This window comes from Rhineura floridana, chromosome 3 (assembly GCF_030035675.1).
Source record: "Rhineura floridana isolate rRhiFlo1 chromosome 3, rRhiFlo1.hap2, whole genome shotgun sequence".
Classification (NCBI taxonomy): domain Eukaryota; kingdom Metazoa; phylum Chordata; class Lepidosauria; order Squamata; family Rhineuridae; genus Rhineura; species Rhineura floridana.
In genome coordinates, this window is record NC_084482.1 from 94,004,720 (window position 1) to 94,023,243 (window position 18,524).

The 18,524-nt window shown below is 40.8% G+C and overlaps 1 protein-coding gene across 1 annotated transcript in view; it reads right to left on the reverse strand.

Annotated features, from left to right (window-relative positions):
* LOC133378773 (uncharacterized) overlaps positions 1 to 18,524 on the reverse strand; it is a 196,288-nt gene that overhangs the window by 11,124 nt on the left and 166,640 nt on the right. The window contains exons 39-42 of the mRNA XM_061613399.1: positions 15,724 to 15,836; positions 14,943 to 15,152; positions 11,155 to 11,295; positions 6,314 to 6,471 (exon numbers count right to left, since the gene is read on the reverse strand). Coding sequence (XP_061469383.1) covers positions 6,314 to 6,471; positions 11,155 to 11,295; positions 14,943 to 15,152; positions 15,724 to 15,836 — 622 coding nt within the window. The remainder of the gene's footprint in view (positions 1 to 6,313; positions 6,472 to 11,154; positions 11,296 to 14,942; positions 15,153 to 15,723; positions 15,837 to 18,524) is intronic.

The window sequence follows — 18,524 nt, forward strand, 5'->3', positions numbered from 1 at the left end:
CTATCATCAAAACCCTGTTTTTGTATATTCAAACCAAACCATGAATATGGATTGTGTTACACTTGCAGCAGATGGAAGAAACTGAAGACAAGTTGTGAGAACATGGATTCATATATATGGTTAGTGAATAAGGGATGGAGTGGGGCAAAAGTATTCTGTAAGCATAGACATAGAGGAATCCAGTTGTATTTTCAATACACTCTCACTCTTTCTGCTTTTAAGCAAGCTTAATTTTCTTACATGTTCTTGTCCATTAGTCCAATAGTACAGTACTATTACCATAACTGCTATCTTTTATCATAGATAACTAAGGAGTAAACTGCATGCTGTAATGCACCTGGTGTTACAAAACCCCAGCTCCTCTCTTATAAAGCACCAATTTACATTGGACGGGGGAATAATGCTTTTGCCGGTCATTTTTCTCCATATCTCCTCCCCCAGCTGCTTTTACCTCTCCTCCTCTTGCTTAATGTAAAAAAAGGAACAGAGGGAAGGGAGAGGATCACTCATCACTTTGCTTTAGTCTGCCGTTATGAACCATAATACCTATGTAGAATTAGAATTAAAATTCCTAGGACTCAAACTTTGCTTAAGACTTAGCAAGTATGAAGGGGGTGATGGGAAGAATGACACTGAAGCATGATTGAAGAATATGTTACCATGGTATGTCACAAAACATTCTTAGAGAAATTGCTGAATGCTCGACCTACTAACTACAAAGTAGATAAGCATATGTACATAGCACTGATGAAAGCAGCTTTCTGTGTGCCTTGTCTATTTTGCTGTAATAACGTGTTGAAAATTGCCTATGGTAGAGAGCTTTGGATTTATGCTTGTCTGAATTTCTCTCAAAGAGGTTGCTTGCTTTGTGTTGTTTTGCTTTGTTGTGATAAAGTGCCTCTGGCAAGATCTGGATTCAAACACAATGCGAAGTACTGTTCTTCCACACCTAAGTCCAACTGGAGTTTGTTGTTGTTATGTGCCTTCAAGTCGACTACGACTTATGGCGACCCTATGAATCAGCAACCTCCAACAGCATCTGTCGTCTTGTTCAGATCTTGTAAGTTCAAGTCTGTGGCTTCCTTGATGGAATCAATCCATCTCTTGTTCGGCCTTCCTCTTTTTCTACTCCCTTCTGTTTTTCCCAGCATTATTGTCTTTTCTACTGAATCAGGTCTTCTCATGATGTGTCCAAAGTATGATAACCTCAGTTTCATAATTTTAGCTTCTAGTGACAGTTCTGGTTTAATTTGTTCTAACACCCAATCATTGGTCTTTTTCGCAGTCCATGGTATCCGCAAAGCTCTCCTCCAACACCACATTTCAAAGGAGTTGATTTTTCTCTTATCCATTTTTTTCACTGTCCAACTTTCACATCCATACATAGAGATCGGGAATACCATGGTCTAAATTATCCTGAAGTTGGTGTTCAGAGATACATCTTTGCATTTTGAGGACTTTTGCTAGTTCTCTCACAGCTGCCATCCCCAGTCCTAGCCTTCTTCTGATTTCTTGACTATTGTCTCCATTTTGGTTAATGACTGTGCCGAGGTATTGAAAATCCTTGACAAGTTCAATGTCCTCATTGTTAACTGTAAAGTTACATAAATCTCATGTTGTCATTACTTTAGTCTTTTTGACATCCAGCAGTAGTCCTGCTTTTGTGCTTTCCTCTTTCACTTTCATCAGCATTCATTTCAAATCATTACTGGTTTCTGCTAGTAGTATGGTATCGTCTGCATATCTTAAATTATTGATATTTCTCCCTCCAATTTTCACACCTCCTTCATCTTGGTCCAATCCTGCTTTCCATATGATATGTTCTGTGTATACATTAAATAAATAGGGTGATAAAATACACCCCTGTCTCACACCCTTTCCGATGGGGAACCAATCGGTTTCTCCATATTCTGTCCTTACAGTAGCCTCTTGTCCAGAGTATAGGTTGCGCATCAGGACAATCAGATGCTGTGGCACCCCCATTTCTTTTAAAGCATTCCCTAGTTTTTCATGAACTACACAGTCAAAGGCTTTGCTGTAATCTATAAAGCACAGGGTGATTTTCTTCTGACATTCCTTGGTCCGTTCCATTATCCAACGTATGTTTGCGATATGATCTCTGGTGCCTCTTCCCTTTCTAAATCCAGCTTGGACGTCTGCCATTTCTCACTCCATATATGGTAAGAGCCTTTGTTGTAGAATCTTGAGCATTACTTTACTTGCATGGGATATTAAGGCAATAGTTCGATAATTACTGCATTCCCTGGGATCCCCTTTCTTTGCAATTGGGATATATATTGAACGCTTCCAGTCTGTGGGCCATTGTTTAGTTTTCCATATTTCTTAAATGGTTTTTGTCAAAATTTGGACAAATTCAGTCTCAGTAGCTTGTAGCAACTCTACTGGTATGCCATCTGTTCCTGGTGATTTGTTTCTTCCAAATATTTTAAGAGTAGCTTTCACCTCACATTCTAAAATTTCTGGTTCTTCATCATACGGTTCCTCCGTGGATGAATCTGTCATCCTGGCATCTCTTTGATAGAGTTCTTCAGTGTATTGCTTCCATCTTCCTTTTATTTCATCTTGGTCAGTCAGTGTGTTCCCCTGTTGATTATTCAACATGCCTACTCTTGGTTTAAATTTCCCTTTCATATCTCTAATCTTTTGGAATAGAGCTCTTGTTCTTCTCTTTTTGTTGTCCTCTTCTATTTCTAGACAATAAATATTGTAATAGTCCTCTTTGTCCCTACATACTAGTCACTGTATTGTTGCATTTAGGGTTCTGACCGTGTTTCTATCTCCTTTTGCTTTCCTTCTCTCTTTAACCATTTTAAGAGTTTCTTCAGTCATCCATTGAGGTCTTTCTCTCTTTTTAACTAGAGGTATTGTCTTTTTGCATTCTTCCTTGATAATGTCTCTGACTTCACTCCATAGTTCTTCTGGTTCCCTGTCAACTAAGTTTAAAGCCTCAAAACTGATCCTTATTTGATCTTTATATTCTTTGGGGATGTTATTTTAATTGTATTTTGGCATTATGATTGCTTTGTTGTTGTTCTTTAGCTTTACTCTGATGTTCAATACTACCATTTTGTGATCTGTACCGCAGTCTGCTCCTAGTCTTGTTTTCTCCATCTTCTGCTACCAATTATATTATCAATTTGATTCCTATATTGACCATTTGGTGATGTCCATGTGTATAATCGTCTTTTCGGTTGTTCAAAAAATGTGTTTGCAAGAAACAAATTATTGGCTTCACAGAATTCAGTAAGACTTTCTCCTGTGTCATTTCTGTCTCCTAAGCCCCATTTCCCCACAATTCCTAGTTCTTCTCTGTTCCCTACTTTGGCATTCCAGTCCCCCACAATTATCAGAACATCTTGTTTTGGTGTGTGATCAATTTCTTCCTGTACTTCTGCATAAAATCTCTCCAATTCCTCTTCTTCTGCATTTGCTGTTGGAGCACAGACTTGGATGATGGTTATGCTGATAGGTTTCCTGTTTAATCTCATTGATATCACTTGCTCAGACCTCGCACTGTAGCTCCTAATTGCTTTTGCTACCTCACTATTAAAGCAACCCCGTTTCTTCTTAATTTCTCATTTCCTGCATAAAATATTTTGTAGTTGCCTGATTGAAAATGTCCTATTCCTGTCCATTTTAATTCATTCACGCCAAGTATTGTAATGTTATGTTCCATTTCTTGCTTGACAATTTCTAACTTTCCCTGGTTCATGCTTCTCACATTCCATGTTCCTATTGTGTGCATCATACAACTCCGGACTCTCCTTTTCATCTGTGCGCATCAGCCTCTGGGCTTCCTTTTGGCGTTGACCCAGCTGCATCATTAGTCACAATGCTACTCGTGCTTGTCCTTTGTTCTTCCCCAGTAGCTTGGTGAGTGCCTTCTGACCTGGGGGCCTCATCTTCCAGCACTATCTCGTGTTGCATTTTGGATACTCTGTTCATAGGGTTTTTGTGGTAAGAGATATTCAGGGGTGGTTTACCATTGCTTTCCTCTGAGTTTGGATGCATCTTAGGGCTCATCCAGACGACTGTATAATGTGTGACATGACCGTTTTGTGTTCTCATTATTTTTCAGTCATCCTGATGACGTCCCACACAAAAGCCCATTTTCGCGTGGTTAAATCCGCTTTGGCACAACCACGGAAAATGCGATTATCTTTTTTAAAGCGTGAATCATCCGCTGCAATGTTAGGGGCTCGGATGCAATACCGCGGACTTTAGAGCAGGAGGCGGTCTGTGGGCAGTCGTTGGGGTTTCCCCATTCCCCTTCCTTCATTTTCAGCCAATCACGTATTTCCACTTTTGCGCATGTGCAGGAATGTGCTTGGAAAAGCCCGGGGAAACTGAACCAATCAGAGCCACGGGATGTTACGTTGTACTCCTCAGATGCGGAAATGTGGATTTCCGCATTTGCACACAAGGAGGTACTACAGTGGCTGGGTAAACTCCCCTTAGCTTTTCCTGCTTCTGGACCTGAGGCAAAGTGTGTGTGTAACAAAGTAACAGGGCGGAGGTGAAAAAATCCCTTCCACCCCACCCTCCTGCCTGCTCTGTGCTTCTTTCCGCTACTCAGGCTGGTTGCTGGGTCCTGGAGTGCCTCCCCGAGGGCGAGCGAGCAGCCAGGGGGAAGGCAAGCTAGCGAGGGGTGGCAGGTCACGGTGGACCACCAGCCAGGTGGTCATCAGCCTCAGCACTGGTCGCTGCGCTGCCCAGGCAGATGGAAGCCAGGGGCAGTAGTCGCAACAAAAGGTGGGGGGGTGTGCCAGCCGCCTCACAGCTGATCGGTTCACTGCACTGCCCCAGCAGCAAGCAGCAGTTACCACAAGAAAGCCTCCTCATGCCTTGCCCTTTGCTTCATGCTGCCTCTTGGGTGCTCCTCCCTCTGCCTGGAACGTCACTCTCCTCTCCTCTCCTCTCTGGGCTACTTGCTTAACTTTTGGGAGGAAGGGAGGGAGACAAAACAAGCAGAAGCAAACTGAGGTCCCATTCCCCCTGCCCACAAACGGGAGAGGGAAGTAAGCTCCCTGCACCTGCTCCTTCTCTGGCCAGCGAATGATGCATGCCTCTACTGCTACTCATGTGTGAAATGAAGATGGCTCGTGAGCTCAAGGCTGCCTGGGAACTTTCCCCAAATCCCCAATTTGCAATCTGCTTGGTTCTGCAGTAATAACTGCAAGACACATTGCAGCCTCTGGTATTGGTGGCCTTAAATGTAGGGGTGGTTAGCAGGGAAGGAGAAGGAAGGGCACCCTGCCTGCTTCACACTTGCCCTCGGCTCAGAGCACTCGCAAACTTCCAGGGCGAAGGAGATCGGCACAGACCTGGCCCTGGACTCCATGCTCTACCTGGCTTTTAAGAGCAGTTAGGTTTTTTTCCCCTTTTCTCTCTCCCCCCATTCTTCCCTTTTATTTTGCCCCTCTTAAGGATGAAAGAAGGAGTGTTTTTGCTAGCTGCAGAGCTGCTGCTAATGCCTGCTGCCAGTGCTTGTTAATTTCACACTTAAGTGGAAATTGTTTCAAAGTGAGCAGATACATTGTATCCAAACCAAAATAGTTGCAAAGCATAATAATCGGATCCCTTTATGTTCATTTTGCAGAGCTGCTGCTGCTGCTGCTTGTTAATTTCACATTTAGGGGGAAATTGTTTCGGAGTGAGCGGATACATTGCTCACTCACCCTCAGCCAGCTCCCTCGCTCGTCCTCCATTACAGCAACTTAAATTCAAATTTCCCGCTCTTGCGTCCAAGCGCCTGCATGTGTTTCGGTGCAGGGAGCACACGTCATATTCTGTGGACCAATTGGTTCATAGGGGCGGAGTTAGAGGTTGGACTTTGGGAGAATCCGGAAAGAATATTTGATGTGTGGCCGAAAAAACAGAGGTTTTCTGGACATTTTAAAAAGTAAAAAAACAGGCGAAAAAGCGGGGGGGAAACAGAAGTGGGGACTATCCAAGCACAACGCGAATAGGCAAGATGTGGATTATCCAGGTGAGTTTGGATGCATCTTAGTCTGGTGTTTCAGCTTTGACCATTCCGCCATGGGTGCCCCTGCTAGGAGTCTAGCCTCTTGGTCTAGACTCCTGATGGCATTGCTCTCAGCTTCTTCTACACTCTCAAACCCCCTCACCACGTTAAGGTGTGCATCCTAGAGGGGGAACTGGGGTTTACTCCCAAGTAAGTGAACATGTTTGCAACCTGTATTATTTCATCTCCCCATGAAATCTAACAAGTTTCCAAAAGATGAAAGGCCTTAGAAACCAATTTAAGAAGGCTTATGCTTAAGTCACTGACCTTTTCCTGAGTGTTAGTCAAATGCAGGAGTTGGGACCCTTTAAACTGGCTGCACATGTACACTGCATCACTGTGATTAATTTGCCCATAAGTAGAAATGTAGTAACAATGTCCATTGAAATATGTCCAAGTGTAGTAACAAAATTTGCTTTTCAGTTCTTTTTGAAAAGAAATAACACAGAAAAAGAAAGAAAATATGATGCACTTACATAATCACCACTAGACAGCCAACAGTACATTAAGCAAGATAATATTCTGTGGAGGGTTTTTAACACAACGATCTGTTGCTTTACAGCACAAGATGTGACTGTTGGTATTAAATAGACATCAATCAATCAGCACAGGAAATGACTATAGCATGCTCATTTGAATCTATTTGTTATAGTGTATCTGAATGATTTTTTTAATTGATAAAAATGTGCTACTCACAGCTTACATGAACAGATGCAATTACAAAACCATTTATATCAACTAATAGGCAAAAACCCTTGCGGTTTAAGAATGTATCTATAGCCCACAGATATTTCTATCAAACTTTAAAAAGCAGGGAAATTGGACAGCTATAGTGAATGCACCAGGGGAGCAGGAGACCTGACCTCCTCTCTGAGATATTGTACTGCCCTACATATTTGTCAAAATGCAAACACCATTTGGGTTGGTCTTTCACAGTCCAATCCACTTGCTGTGTAGCTTGGAAGAATTTGGTAACATGTGCCTCTGACAATATGGTGAGTGGTGGCAATACCTGCCATCTCCAAAGATGGAGAATTATATTTTTGTATTTTTGTTGGTGTTCTTACTTTGCTTCTTTCCTGTGTTACTAATGTTTCTACAGAGAATCTAAACTAGAAATTTTTATATCCCTCATTATTCATCCTAGAAATGTGTGTCAAATTTATTTTTATTAATTTCAACGCCTTTTTATTGGTCAATGTTATATGATGGTGAAGACAGCCTTTTGTGTTTTATATTGGAGGTTATGTTCTATTTCTATTTTGAGTGCATTAATAGTTGAATCTGAAACTGCAGTTTGATGTAAAATCAGACTGATTCCAATATGTTGCTACTTCAGCAATGACTCTAGCTGTTGGAAAAAAGAGGATGCATGTTTTCAGCCTGCTATGTTTAAACCACTTCATTTAAGGCAAGGTGGGCACGGTCATAAACATACAGTACACCTAGAATTTTGCTAGAATATATTTCACCTCCCACTGTTTTATCTTGTGCAAATTGAGACACTCCTCATGTCCACTGGAGACTATTCTGCAGAACAGTCAGTGCCATTATTCCACAATTATGCTTGGAGTTTTTTTAGTGTAAAATTTTCAAAGGTGTTGCTGTACTTCACATATTCACAGAAATACAAACAAAAGAAAATGATTTCCTATAGGAAACTTCACTGAAATTGCAAAGTAAATCAGACATATTTAAAGTGACCATCTGAACTATATCAACTGTCTTAATAATGTTGCTTCCTCCCTGCTAAAACAAGATCAGCACAGCACATGTCTTGTTTCTATTATTTGGGCTGAGTGCAGTTGTTGCCACCGCTCACCATATGCTCAGAGGCACATGTTACCAAATTCTTCCAAGCTACACAGGAAGTGGATTGGATTGTGAAAGACCAACCCAAATTGTCTTTGTGTTTTGACAGATTTGTAGGGCAGTACAATATCTCAGAGAGGTCAGGTCTCCTGCTCCCCTGGTGCATTCACTATAGCTGCCCAATTTCCCTGCTTTTTAAAGTTTGATAGAAATATCTGTGGGCTATAAGTACATTCTTAAACTGCAAGGTTTTTTGCCTATTAGTGAAATTCCCTGCTTTTTAATCCGGGACGTAAGAAATGGGATCCTGTGCAAGCTCACCGAGAATGGATTGATCATTTACAGGCTTATTGAGTTCAGTGGGATTTACTCCCCTGCAATCATGCTTAGGATAGGTGAAACTGACCACAGGGGATGGGGAGGGCAGGAAGAGGAAGAGGAGGAGGGAGGGGAGGAAAGGCAGGGGGGAGGACTGGGATGGGAGCAGGCAGGAGGGGGAGGGGAGGAGAAGGACAGGTTTGATCATTTGCATGTTTATTGAGTTCAGTGCGATTTACTCCCATGCAATCATGCCTAGGATAGGTAAAACTGACCGGGGGAGAGAGGGAGGGCTGGAATGGGCAGGGGAGGAGGACAAAGGAAGGGGGGGAGGGAGGGGAAAAGCAGGTCTGATCATTTGCATGCTTATTGAGTTCAATGGGATTTACTCCTATGCAATCATGGTTAGAATAGGAAAAACTGACCATGGGGGAGGTGGCAGGGGAAGCGGAAGGAGCGTGTTGGAGGGGAGCAAAGGAAGGGGGAGGGGAGGGCAGGTTTGATCATTTGCATGCTTATAGAGTTCAATTGTATTTACTTCCATGCAATCATGCTTAAGATAGGTAAAACTGACCTTGGGGAGGAGGAAGGGGAGGGGGAGGAGGAGGAAGGAGAGGGAGGGAATTGGAAGGAGAAGGGGAGGGAGGGGCAAAGAAAGGGAGAAGGAAGGAGCAAGAGGGAGGGAATAGGAGGGAGGAGGGAGGGTGTGATCTAAGGTTGCCAGGCTCAGGGCCTGAGAATGATTCTGTATCTTTAAGAGAAGAGAAAATTCAGCCAAGTGCAGGTTTTCTTGCAACACTGTAATGGGAAAAACCACACAGTGAAATTCTCCCTTCCCCCTGCACAACTTTTAAAGATATAGAAGAACTCTTGGAGGCTGGGCCTGGCAACCCTAGTTTGATCATTTGCATACTTTTTGAGTTCAATGGGATTTATTTCTGTGCAGTCATATTTGAAAATGGAAATGGATTGCTGTTAAGTTAACAGAACTTATGGCAACCCTTTGAATAGGGTTTTCATGGGAAATGGTATTCGGAGGTGCTTTTACCATTGCCTTCCTCCAAGACTGAGAGGCAGTGACTAGCCCAAGGTCACCCAGTGAGCTTCATGACTGTGTGGGGATTTGAACCCTGGTTTCCCAGGTCCTAGTCCAACACTGACCTGGGGAGGGGGAGCAGAAGGGGAGGAGATTGGATGGGTGGGCACTGGGCAAAGGGGGAAATCCTTTCCTTTCCAAAAGGAAAACATTGTGAACAGTATCATTGCTTTTCAGAGTTTCATTCACCTTTTTATTCTACAGCAGGCACATGTAGCCTCCCACTCAAATTTAAACCAAAGCTGTCCTGGCCACATCCACACCAGGCCTTTAGTTCACTTTGGACAGTCATGGTTTCTCTCAAAGAATCCTGGGAAGTGTACTTAGTGAAGGGTGCTGAGAGTTGCTAGGAGACAGATCTTCAATCAGAGTGGCTGACTGTTAAACCAGTCTGGCCACTGGAGCTCTGTCAGCACCCTTCACAAACTACACTTCCCAGGATTCTCTGAGGGAAGCCATGACTGTCTCAAGTGAAATCAAAGTCTGGTGTGGGTGTGGCCCCCTGATTAGGCAAGCCCAGCAGCTGTGAGGCTTTTAGAACACTGATGGTTGGTCCTTACTGAGCATGCCCGCCCTTATCATAGGCTTCCAGCCAAAATTTCTTAAATTAATTAAAAATCAGCCAGGCATTTTTTTAACTTTTAAACTGCAGAAGATGAAGGTCAGAGTATGGGGCAAGGTCAGTATTAGGATTACAGGTACTCTGTGAACATGGCTGATTTTTAATGAATTTCAACAGATTATGAGAACTCTGACAGAAAAAAGTCCAAAAGGGCTCTGTTTTTTTTCTCTCTTTTTAGACTTTGAACTCTCTATTCTCTCTGTTTTGTGTATCACCATGAAAACTGAGAGGGTTGTTAAGCAAGCGTTTCTGAGTTCAGGACTATAAGTTTTGTAAGGTTTTGTTTTGAAATGAGCTTATGGGAAGCATCAGAATGCATGGCGTTATTTTCAATTTAACATTGCGGAATGTGAAAAATCCACGCTGGCTATACTATACAGCCACTCTCATGGCTGTATAATTGATTGTATTTTTTTATGTTGTGCATTGTCCTGGGCTCCTTTAGAAGGAAAGGCAGTATATTAAATAAAAATAAATAAATACATAAATAAAATATTCCCAAAAGAGATCTTCTCAAAATTGCTGCTAAAAAATACTGGATGAAAATAGCATGTAGTTGTCTGTTTTTCTGGCAGTCACAGAGACCTCAGTTATGAGGCTTGCTACCTGTATTATCCTGCCTGCACTGTAAGATCTTTATTTGAAGTCCTCCTTGTTTGTCCATCACCTAAGACAGTGAGACTAACGGGCATGAGAAGTCTTTTGCTATAGTGGTCCTTACCTGTTGACATCGGGAAAGCCATCAAACTTTTTGGAAACCTGTGAAAATCTGTTTCAAGCAGCTTTTAGGTAAGCAGTATATTATTTAGTTGTGGGGATCTTTTACTGTCAATTTCTTTACAAACTATGCTGCATAAAATTTGTTATTTGAGTTATTTAGGAGTTTGGGGGCTATTTTATTCTGTTACAGTTGATGTATTCTTATTTTAATATACAAACCACTTTTTATATGCCTTCTTGTATTTGAAAGGGGATATATTTTCAATAAATGAAGGGCCATATTGTCCTTTTGAGACAGTGTGACCCCACCTATAGCCACAGAGTTGCTTAGTTTCTGGGTCTGAAGCTATCATCAAATGTTGCAACATGAATTCCAGAAAGTTACCCTTTCCGTTCAAACACAAATTACTAAAAAAAATGAACAGAAATTACTAAATTTACAAATTACGAAAATGGAATATATAAAAGGCTTCAAAAATGAAATATATAAATGGCTTCAAGCTGGCAGGGTCCCATTTGTCCCACTATTGCAGTACTCACTGATTTCACAGAGCCTTAAATCATTTTCTGAACAAGTCACATCGCCAGAGCAGTTTCCTGTTAATCTATTGCATGGCCTGTCTTTTGGACATTCCGGGCACCTTTCCTGACAATAGGCCCCATAACGTCCTGCTTGGCAAGCTATAAACATATTTAAAAACAAAAACTGATGTTTGGATATCAATAGTCTTTTATGGTATCCCCCTCTTCAAAAAGAAGCAATCCTTATCCCATTTTGCATAGAATAAGGTATGTACTGTCCCATCATATAGAGATGACTCCTTGACGTCAAATGATACCCAAATAAGTGCTGAGAAGGGCACACAATAAATAGAGTTTACTTCCCCTTATTCATGTATGTTCAAAGAGGAAGGACAGAGGGAGTAGTTGCCTCCTCCTGATGCCCCATATTCCATGATGAGCCAGTTTTTAATTTTTTATAATGCATCAAGTCTCTAGTCCTTGTATAACCCAAAGTATAAGGCAAAATGTGCAGCAACTATTCTGCTAATTCATTTTTTGAGAAACTAGTCTGCTCCTCCCATTGTCTTTACCCAATGAATGAAGTTATAATAATAATTAACACTTAGGAAAGGAGATCTAGTCAATTAGACAAAGAGAAGGCTAGAGTGAACCATTCATTGTATATAGAAGGAATTTCTTGATTCAGTTTCAAGCCTTTCGTGCTGGGCTTTCCTGGTGGAGAAATGATCACTGTCTAATAGAAACAATTCAGGTATCTATTATTTTAGCTCAAAAGTATTTGGGTGAAAGGTGAAATGTAGAAACACAGAGTTCATGATCTTTTTAACTTGGGTTTTATTTCATACAAAGAAGGTGGATTCCCTCACTACGAGTTCGTAAACATCTTAAAAAATTACCGAGTGCCAATACAGAAAAAAGTCTGTCATTATTATACTCATAGTAGAGAGGGTGGGGCTGTGGCTGAGAGAGTGCAGGTTATGCTAGCACCACAAGGAGGAGTTAGAGTAATGCATGCCACTCCTGGAGTGTAATTTTTATCCTGGTGTGCCTTTGGGGGGGGTGACTATGCAAAGGGGGCTGAAGTTGATTCTAACAGCAGTGCAATTAATTAAGATCTAGAGGCAGGGTAGGAAGCCAGGAAAAAACTGATTAGTAGTTATAGTGTCCTCCTTTGAATTCTGACAGGTGTCAGTCACCTGATATCATTACGACCCTGTGGTATACAATGAGTGACAGTCTTGATGAATAACTAGACATAATCAAATACCACAAAGGAACACCATTAAGTTCAACAGGCCTTTCTCCCAGGTAAAATCAATGGGATTTATTTCTTTAGCTATTCTATTCTATCAGACAAGAATATCATAAAAACATAGGAAGCTGCCTTACACTGAGTTAGACCATTGATCAGTCTAGTTCAGTATGGTCTGGCAGCAACTCTCCAGGGTTTCAGGCATGTGTCTCTTCCTAGGCCTATCTTGAGATACTAGGGATTGAACTTGGGACCTCCTGCATGCCAGACAGATGCTCTATCAATGAGCTACGGCCCCTTCTCCGTTATTTTATGTATACGCTAGCTAATCATATTTGACTAGCAGCAGAAGGATGTGATTTCCTGTCCTTTTCCCAATCTCTCTCCAAACCCTCCCATCCATCATTGATGGCATTGACTCAGCTAGACCAAGGGGCATGGCCACAACAGCTTGTCAAATGCAGCCTTGTCTCTACTCACACAAATGAAATTCCAATGGCTTCTTCCAACTCCAGTCCTGGAGCTGCCACCAAGATAGGAGGAGGAGCAATACTCCCACTATCCCACTCAGTGTTTCTGTTAGTCATGGCACAGCCACTAAATGTCAGAAGCAGCGGGCATGTTTTGTCCCTACTGCAATTCTGTCTTCATCAGCAGTGCACTGATTTTTCCCAAAGGAACAAATGAAAGCCATTCATTTATATGAAAACCTACTTAAGGACACCATGGGAGAGATGCTAAACTTACCCACTGCCTTTAGTGATTCCAATATCCAAATGAGAAGGTTTTGCCCCTTCTCAATTTTGTTTGTACCCTGTTTACTTTTCCCACTAAAGTCAATGAGAGACACTATGAACAATGCCAGGCCCTCTCTATATAGTCTTGCTCTGGATTCTGTTCCTTGTTCATGCTAGAATGTGGCTATTTTGGAAAGAGATGCTATGGCTTACAGTCAGGACAATAAAGATTTCCTATATATGCTGGCTGCAGAGATATGGCTTTCAGCTATCCTTGTGAAGCATATATATAAATATATTCACTAACAGGCAAAAAAAACCCTTGTGGTTAAGAACATACCTACAGCCAACAGATATTTCTATCAAACTTTAAAAAGCAGGGAAATTGGGCAGCTATAGTGAATGCACCAGGGGAGCAGGAGACCTGACCTCCTCTCTGAGATATTATACTGCCCTACAAATTTGTCAAAATTGGTCTTTCACAGTTCAATTCACTTCCTGTGTAGCTTGGAAGAATTTGGGGAGGGCAGGTTTGATCATTTGCATGTTTATGGAGTTCAATGAGATTTACTCCTGTGCAATCATGATTAGGATAGGTAAAACTGACCTGGGGGAGGAGCAGGTAGAGGGAAAGGAGGAGTGAGTGGGAGGAGGAGGAGGGGAGAAAGGGTAGGGGGAGGGATAGGGATAGGGAGGTGAGGAGTCTGGGTGGGTGGGCACTGGACACAGGGAAAGCCCTTTTCCTTTCCAAAATGAAAACATTGTTAATAGTGTCATTTGGGGTGGGTGGGTTCCCGGGGTGGGTGGGTTCCCCTAACTTTTTATTCTACAGCAGACTCATGTAGTCTCCCACCCAAATTTATACGCTGGCCACATCCACACCAGACATTTATTCCACTTTAAATAGCCATGGCTTCCCCCAAAGAAGCCTGGAAACTGTAGTTTGTGAAGGGTGGTACAAGTTGTTAGGAGGCTCCTATTCCCCTGACAGAGCTCCAGTGGCCAGAGTGGTTTAACAGTCAGCTCCTCTTCTGGTGATTGTAGCTCTATGGGGGAAATAGGAGTCTCCTAGCAACTTGTAGCAGCCTTCACAAACTACACTTCCCAGGATTCTTTTGGCAAAGCCATGACTGTTTAAAGTGGAATAAATGTATGGAGTGGGTGTGCCCCCTGATTAGCCAAACCAAACAGCTGTTAGTCTGGCTTTTAGAACACTGGCAGTCAGTTCTTACTGAGCATGCATGCACTATCATGGACTCGAATGTTAGATTTCTTAAATTAATCAAAAATCAGCCAAGCATTTTAAAAAAACTTTTAAACTGCATAAGATGAAGGACAGAGTATGGGGCAAAGTCAGTAATAAGATTACAGGTACTCTGTGTGAACATGGCTAATTTGTAATTAATTCCAGCAGATTACAAGACTACTGAGAGAAAAAAGTCCAACAGGGTTCTGGACTTTTTTTCTTGTTTTAGACTTTGAACTCTTGATTCTCTCTGTTTCGTGTATCACCATGAAGACTTACAGGGTTGTGAAGCAAGCATTTCTGAATTCAGGACTATAAATTTTGTAAGGTTTTGTTTTGTTGTGAGCTTATGGGAAGCATGGGAATGGCATGGGGGTATTTTCAATTTAACATGGCAGAATGTGAAAAATCCATACTGGCTTTAGTATACAGCCACTCTCGTGGTTGCATAATCATTGCAGTAACAGTGAGTGACAGTGTGCTACACGTTTCTAGTTCTCTTGTCTGTTTTTGCTACATTTTCATGTAACCTTTCCCCAAAGTATTACACTCACAAGTGGACAGTTACCAGTTTTCATGAATGCAGCATCCTTCTTTGAGTTAGTTAAGATCAGCTCATTACCACTAACTGGTATATATTGCTTTTTCCAGTAGCTGATTCCAGTGCATTTTTCTTCTAACAGGCAGGCTGACTTTGCATGTTCCCTTTGTTTATACATTTTATCTCCCAAAGGCAAGATAAGCATCTTTCCAGGGTATAACCAAAACATTTTTGCATCTGAAAGATATTTAAACACATTTTAATTTTTCTTTGCAATGTCCTGGGACAATCTGCACAATCATTTTTCATAACAAACCAAACATTAACTCCTTCACTTCTGTCATTATTATACACAGAGCTTCCTCTACTAGCCTAGGACTAAACTGGGAGCATTTTGCATACAATACTGTTCCTCTCCACGTGATCCTGAAAGGGTTTAGATTAGGGTGGCATATCCATCTTGAGAGGGGTGAGACACATAGGTGCTAGCATGTCGATGCATGTTGTTTCTACAGATAGCCCAGTTTGAGGGTGGGGCTTGGCAATGGGCTATATAAACCTAGCACTACCTGCAGCTAGCATACTTCCTGTTCCTTGGGTCGCAGTGTACGACCAGCTGGTTGTGCAAATATGATTCTGAGTCAGGCCACAATGGCATCAGAACATTCAGGATATGCAAAAAGGTAGTGGATAATAATGGAACATTATTACGAGAGGTGCATATCACTTTAGTTATCACAAGCCACAAAGCTCACATTCGTCAAACACCCTTGCTTTTATTTAGGAATCCCAGTGAATTTTCTCTTACCTACACTTCTCTTACAAACCCAGAGAGCCAATGATGAACAACTAATTTCTTCCAGGGGCCCATTTTTCCTCATTTGTGTGCAGGTGGAAGGTGCTTTTCTATACATGTTTTCACTAAAGACCAAAAAGACAAGGGGTTATTATTTAACTAAATAATTACACCTGTGAAACAATTTCTGCAAACACAACATAACTTCCCTTCCTTCTCCTCTCCCTGTATGACCCCCCCCATCTACTCTGGTGTTTCTCCAACTCTATGGAGCAGAATTGGGGACAGAAGGCATATGGGGGGGGAGGAGAAGTAGGGGAAGTTCCGTTGCACTTGCACAAGTTCTGTGCATGCAATGGTTTAGTTGGATACAATCCAAAGTAAGCAAGGGTACATTGCAAAAGACAACAAGCAAGTTTTTAAAAGATAGTAGGTCATAAGAAACACAATTATAGCAAAATACAGAGAATAAAAACAAATCCATACAAAGTAATCTCAGAAACGTTTTTGAAATGATGAAATTTCAAATGCTGTAATTTTGATGTTGATTTTTTAAAATGGTAAATATCAGCACTAGGGCTTAGGACTCTAAATCTGACACCAAAATTGAAACCAAACAGTTTTGGGTTTTTGCATCTGTTCAATGGCATATTTCGTGACCATTCAAATAATTAATAGAAAAGATTACTAAATGCTACTACAAGTGGCTGTTCAATACTGTCAGAAGCATATCTGAGACTTGCAAATGTTGTCTGCTCTGCCTTCATCTGTCTGTGTCAAATGTTGGTTGCTACTACAAGACCACTGGTTTGGAATATCAAATATATGCTTAATTTGACAAATAATAATCAAAATTTGCAGATGATAATTCTTTTTTTTTTCAATAATTTTTATTCAAATTTTCATAAAACATACAAGACGAAATCATAAAACATTCAAAGACAAAAAACAAAATCAAAAATAGTTAAACAAAAAAAAAATAAAAAAATAAAAATAAAAATAAAAAATAAAAAATAAAGAGTAAAATATTGACTTCCCATTTGTCAAAGATCAGATCAGTTATAAGTCTATAATATATAACAATCCTGTCTCTTAAGTCATATTATAAAATCACTTTCCTCCAATAGTTATCTTACTTAATCATCAAATCTCATAAACATTACTTTATTCTTTCCACAAAAAGTCAAAGAGAGGTTTCAATTCTTTAAGAAATATATCTATCAATTTTTTTTTTCCAGATAAGCATATCGATTAATCCATCTCATTACTAATTATGATAATCTTATTGTCATAACCATAGTAAAAATAAACATTTCAATTAATCCATCACATCAGAATCTGTTAGGTTCAATAATTTCAGTAGCCATTATTCTATTATCCCTATTAGTTCCATTTTCCATCTTCCATCTTCAGTAGTCTTGTTAAGTCCAGTAATTTCGGTATCCAATCTTCCATTATCAGTATTCCATAATAATCTTGCTGTCAAAGCCATAGTCATATAGTAAGAGTCTGATGGGAATTACCTCTATCCCAAATATTTTCTTGCCATCCATTCTGAATAGGTTGCTGAAATACTGCTGTAAAATCATATCTCTGTTCTTTTTTTCAAAATACACTGGGTCATCTCTTGAAAGTTTTTCCATTGTCACATGGCTGCAGTTAATTCCATAGATTTTCTCTATATTGGGCTCCATCACATCATTCCAGTCCAGAAGATTATCCATGCCATTGATAACTTTATCTCTAGAATCTTCATTAATTTCTTCAGAGATAACATTGAGTTCCAAACAATAGATTTTATTTCTAAAGTCCATAGACTCCAAATCTTTTTCCTGTTCCACGTTTGTTCCAATCTCCGGGGTCTCCTCTCTCACAGGGACCCCTGTTCCAGTCTCCAGGGTCTCCTCTCTCACAGGGACCCCTGTTCCAGTCTCCAGGGTCTCCTCTCTCACAAGGACCCCTATGTCTTTAATCTCCTGTGTCTCCAAACAATAGATTTTATTTCTAAAGTCCATAGACTCCAAATCTTTTTCCTGTTCCACGTTTGTTCCAATCTCCGGGGTCTCCTCTCTCACAGGGACCCCTTCCAGGGTCACCTCTCTCACAGGGACCCCTATATCTTTAATCTCCTGCGTCATTTTACTCAATTCAATTTTCAGCTCCTTACAACCCTGTCGCAGGTTTTGTTTCGTTATCTCAATCTCATCCATTATTTTCTGAAACATAGTTATTTCCAGATTCTCAGCCACTTTCTTAATTGCCATTTTAAAAGAAAAATATAGGAAAACCACTTCTTATTTCAGCAACAATTGGGTTAATACTCCAAACTTGGTGACATCACAGTATAAACAGAGCAGACAGCCTTATCTCTCCATAGTTAAGTAAACAAAATGCAGTTCCCAGGATCGAAACAATTAATGGCAGTCGTCAGGAAACAGATTCGTCAAAAAAAAATAGACCAAAAAGAGAGTAGTCTCAGACAATATAATATTCTTCAAAATAAAAATCTGGAATAGAAATCCCTCTTCTGTGTATATCTTTAGAATGCAAATCCAGGACAGCTTTTTGCAACAAAAACAGAGATAAGCTATTAATTAGTGCGTAGCAGAGAGAAGTTATGGCTCCCCAGTGAGATGTCAAAAACCGATCAATCTGGCAAATCTCTTTTAAACAGCAACAATTTAAGTCAAATAAAAGAAAAATATAGAAAGAAGGGTGCTTGCCTGTTAGTGCGTTCTCTCTTAGAAGATAAGGTGAACGTTCGCTTTATCAGATAGAGCTTGCTGTTGAAAATCCGTCCCACCTTCGTCGGC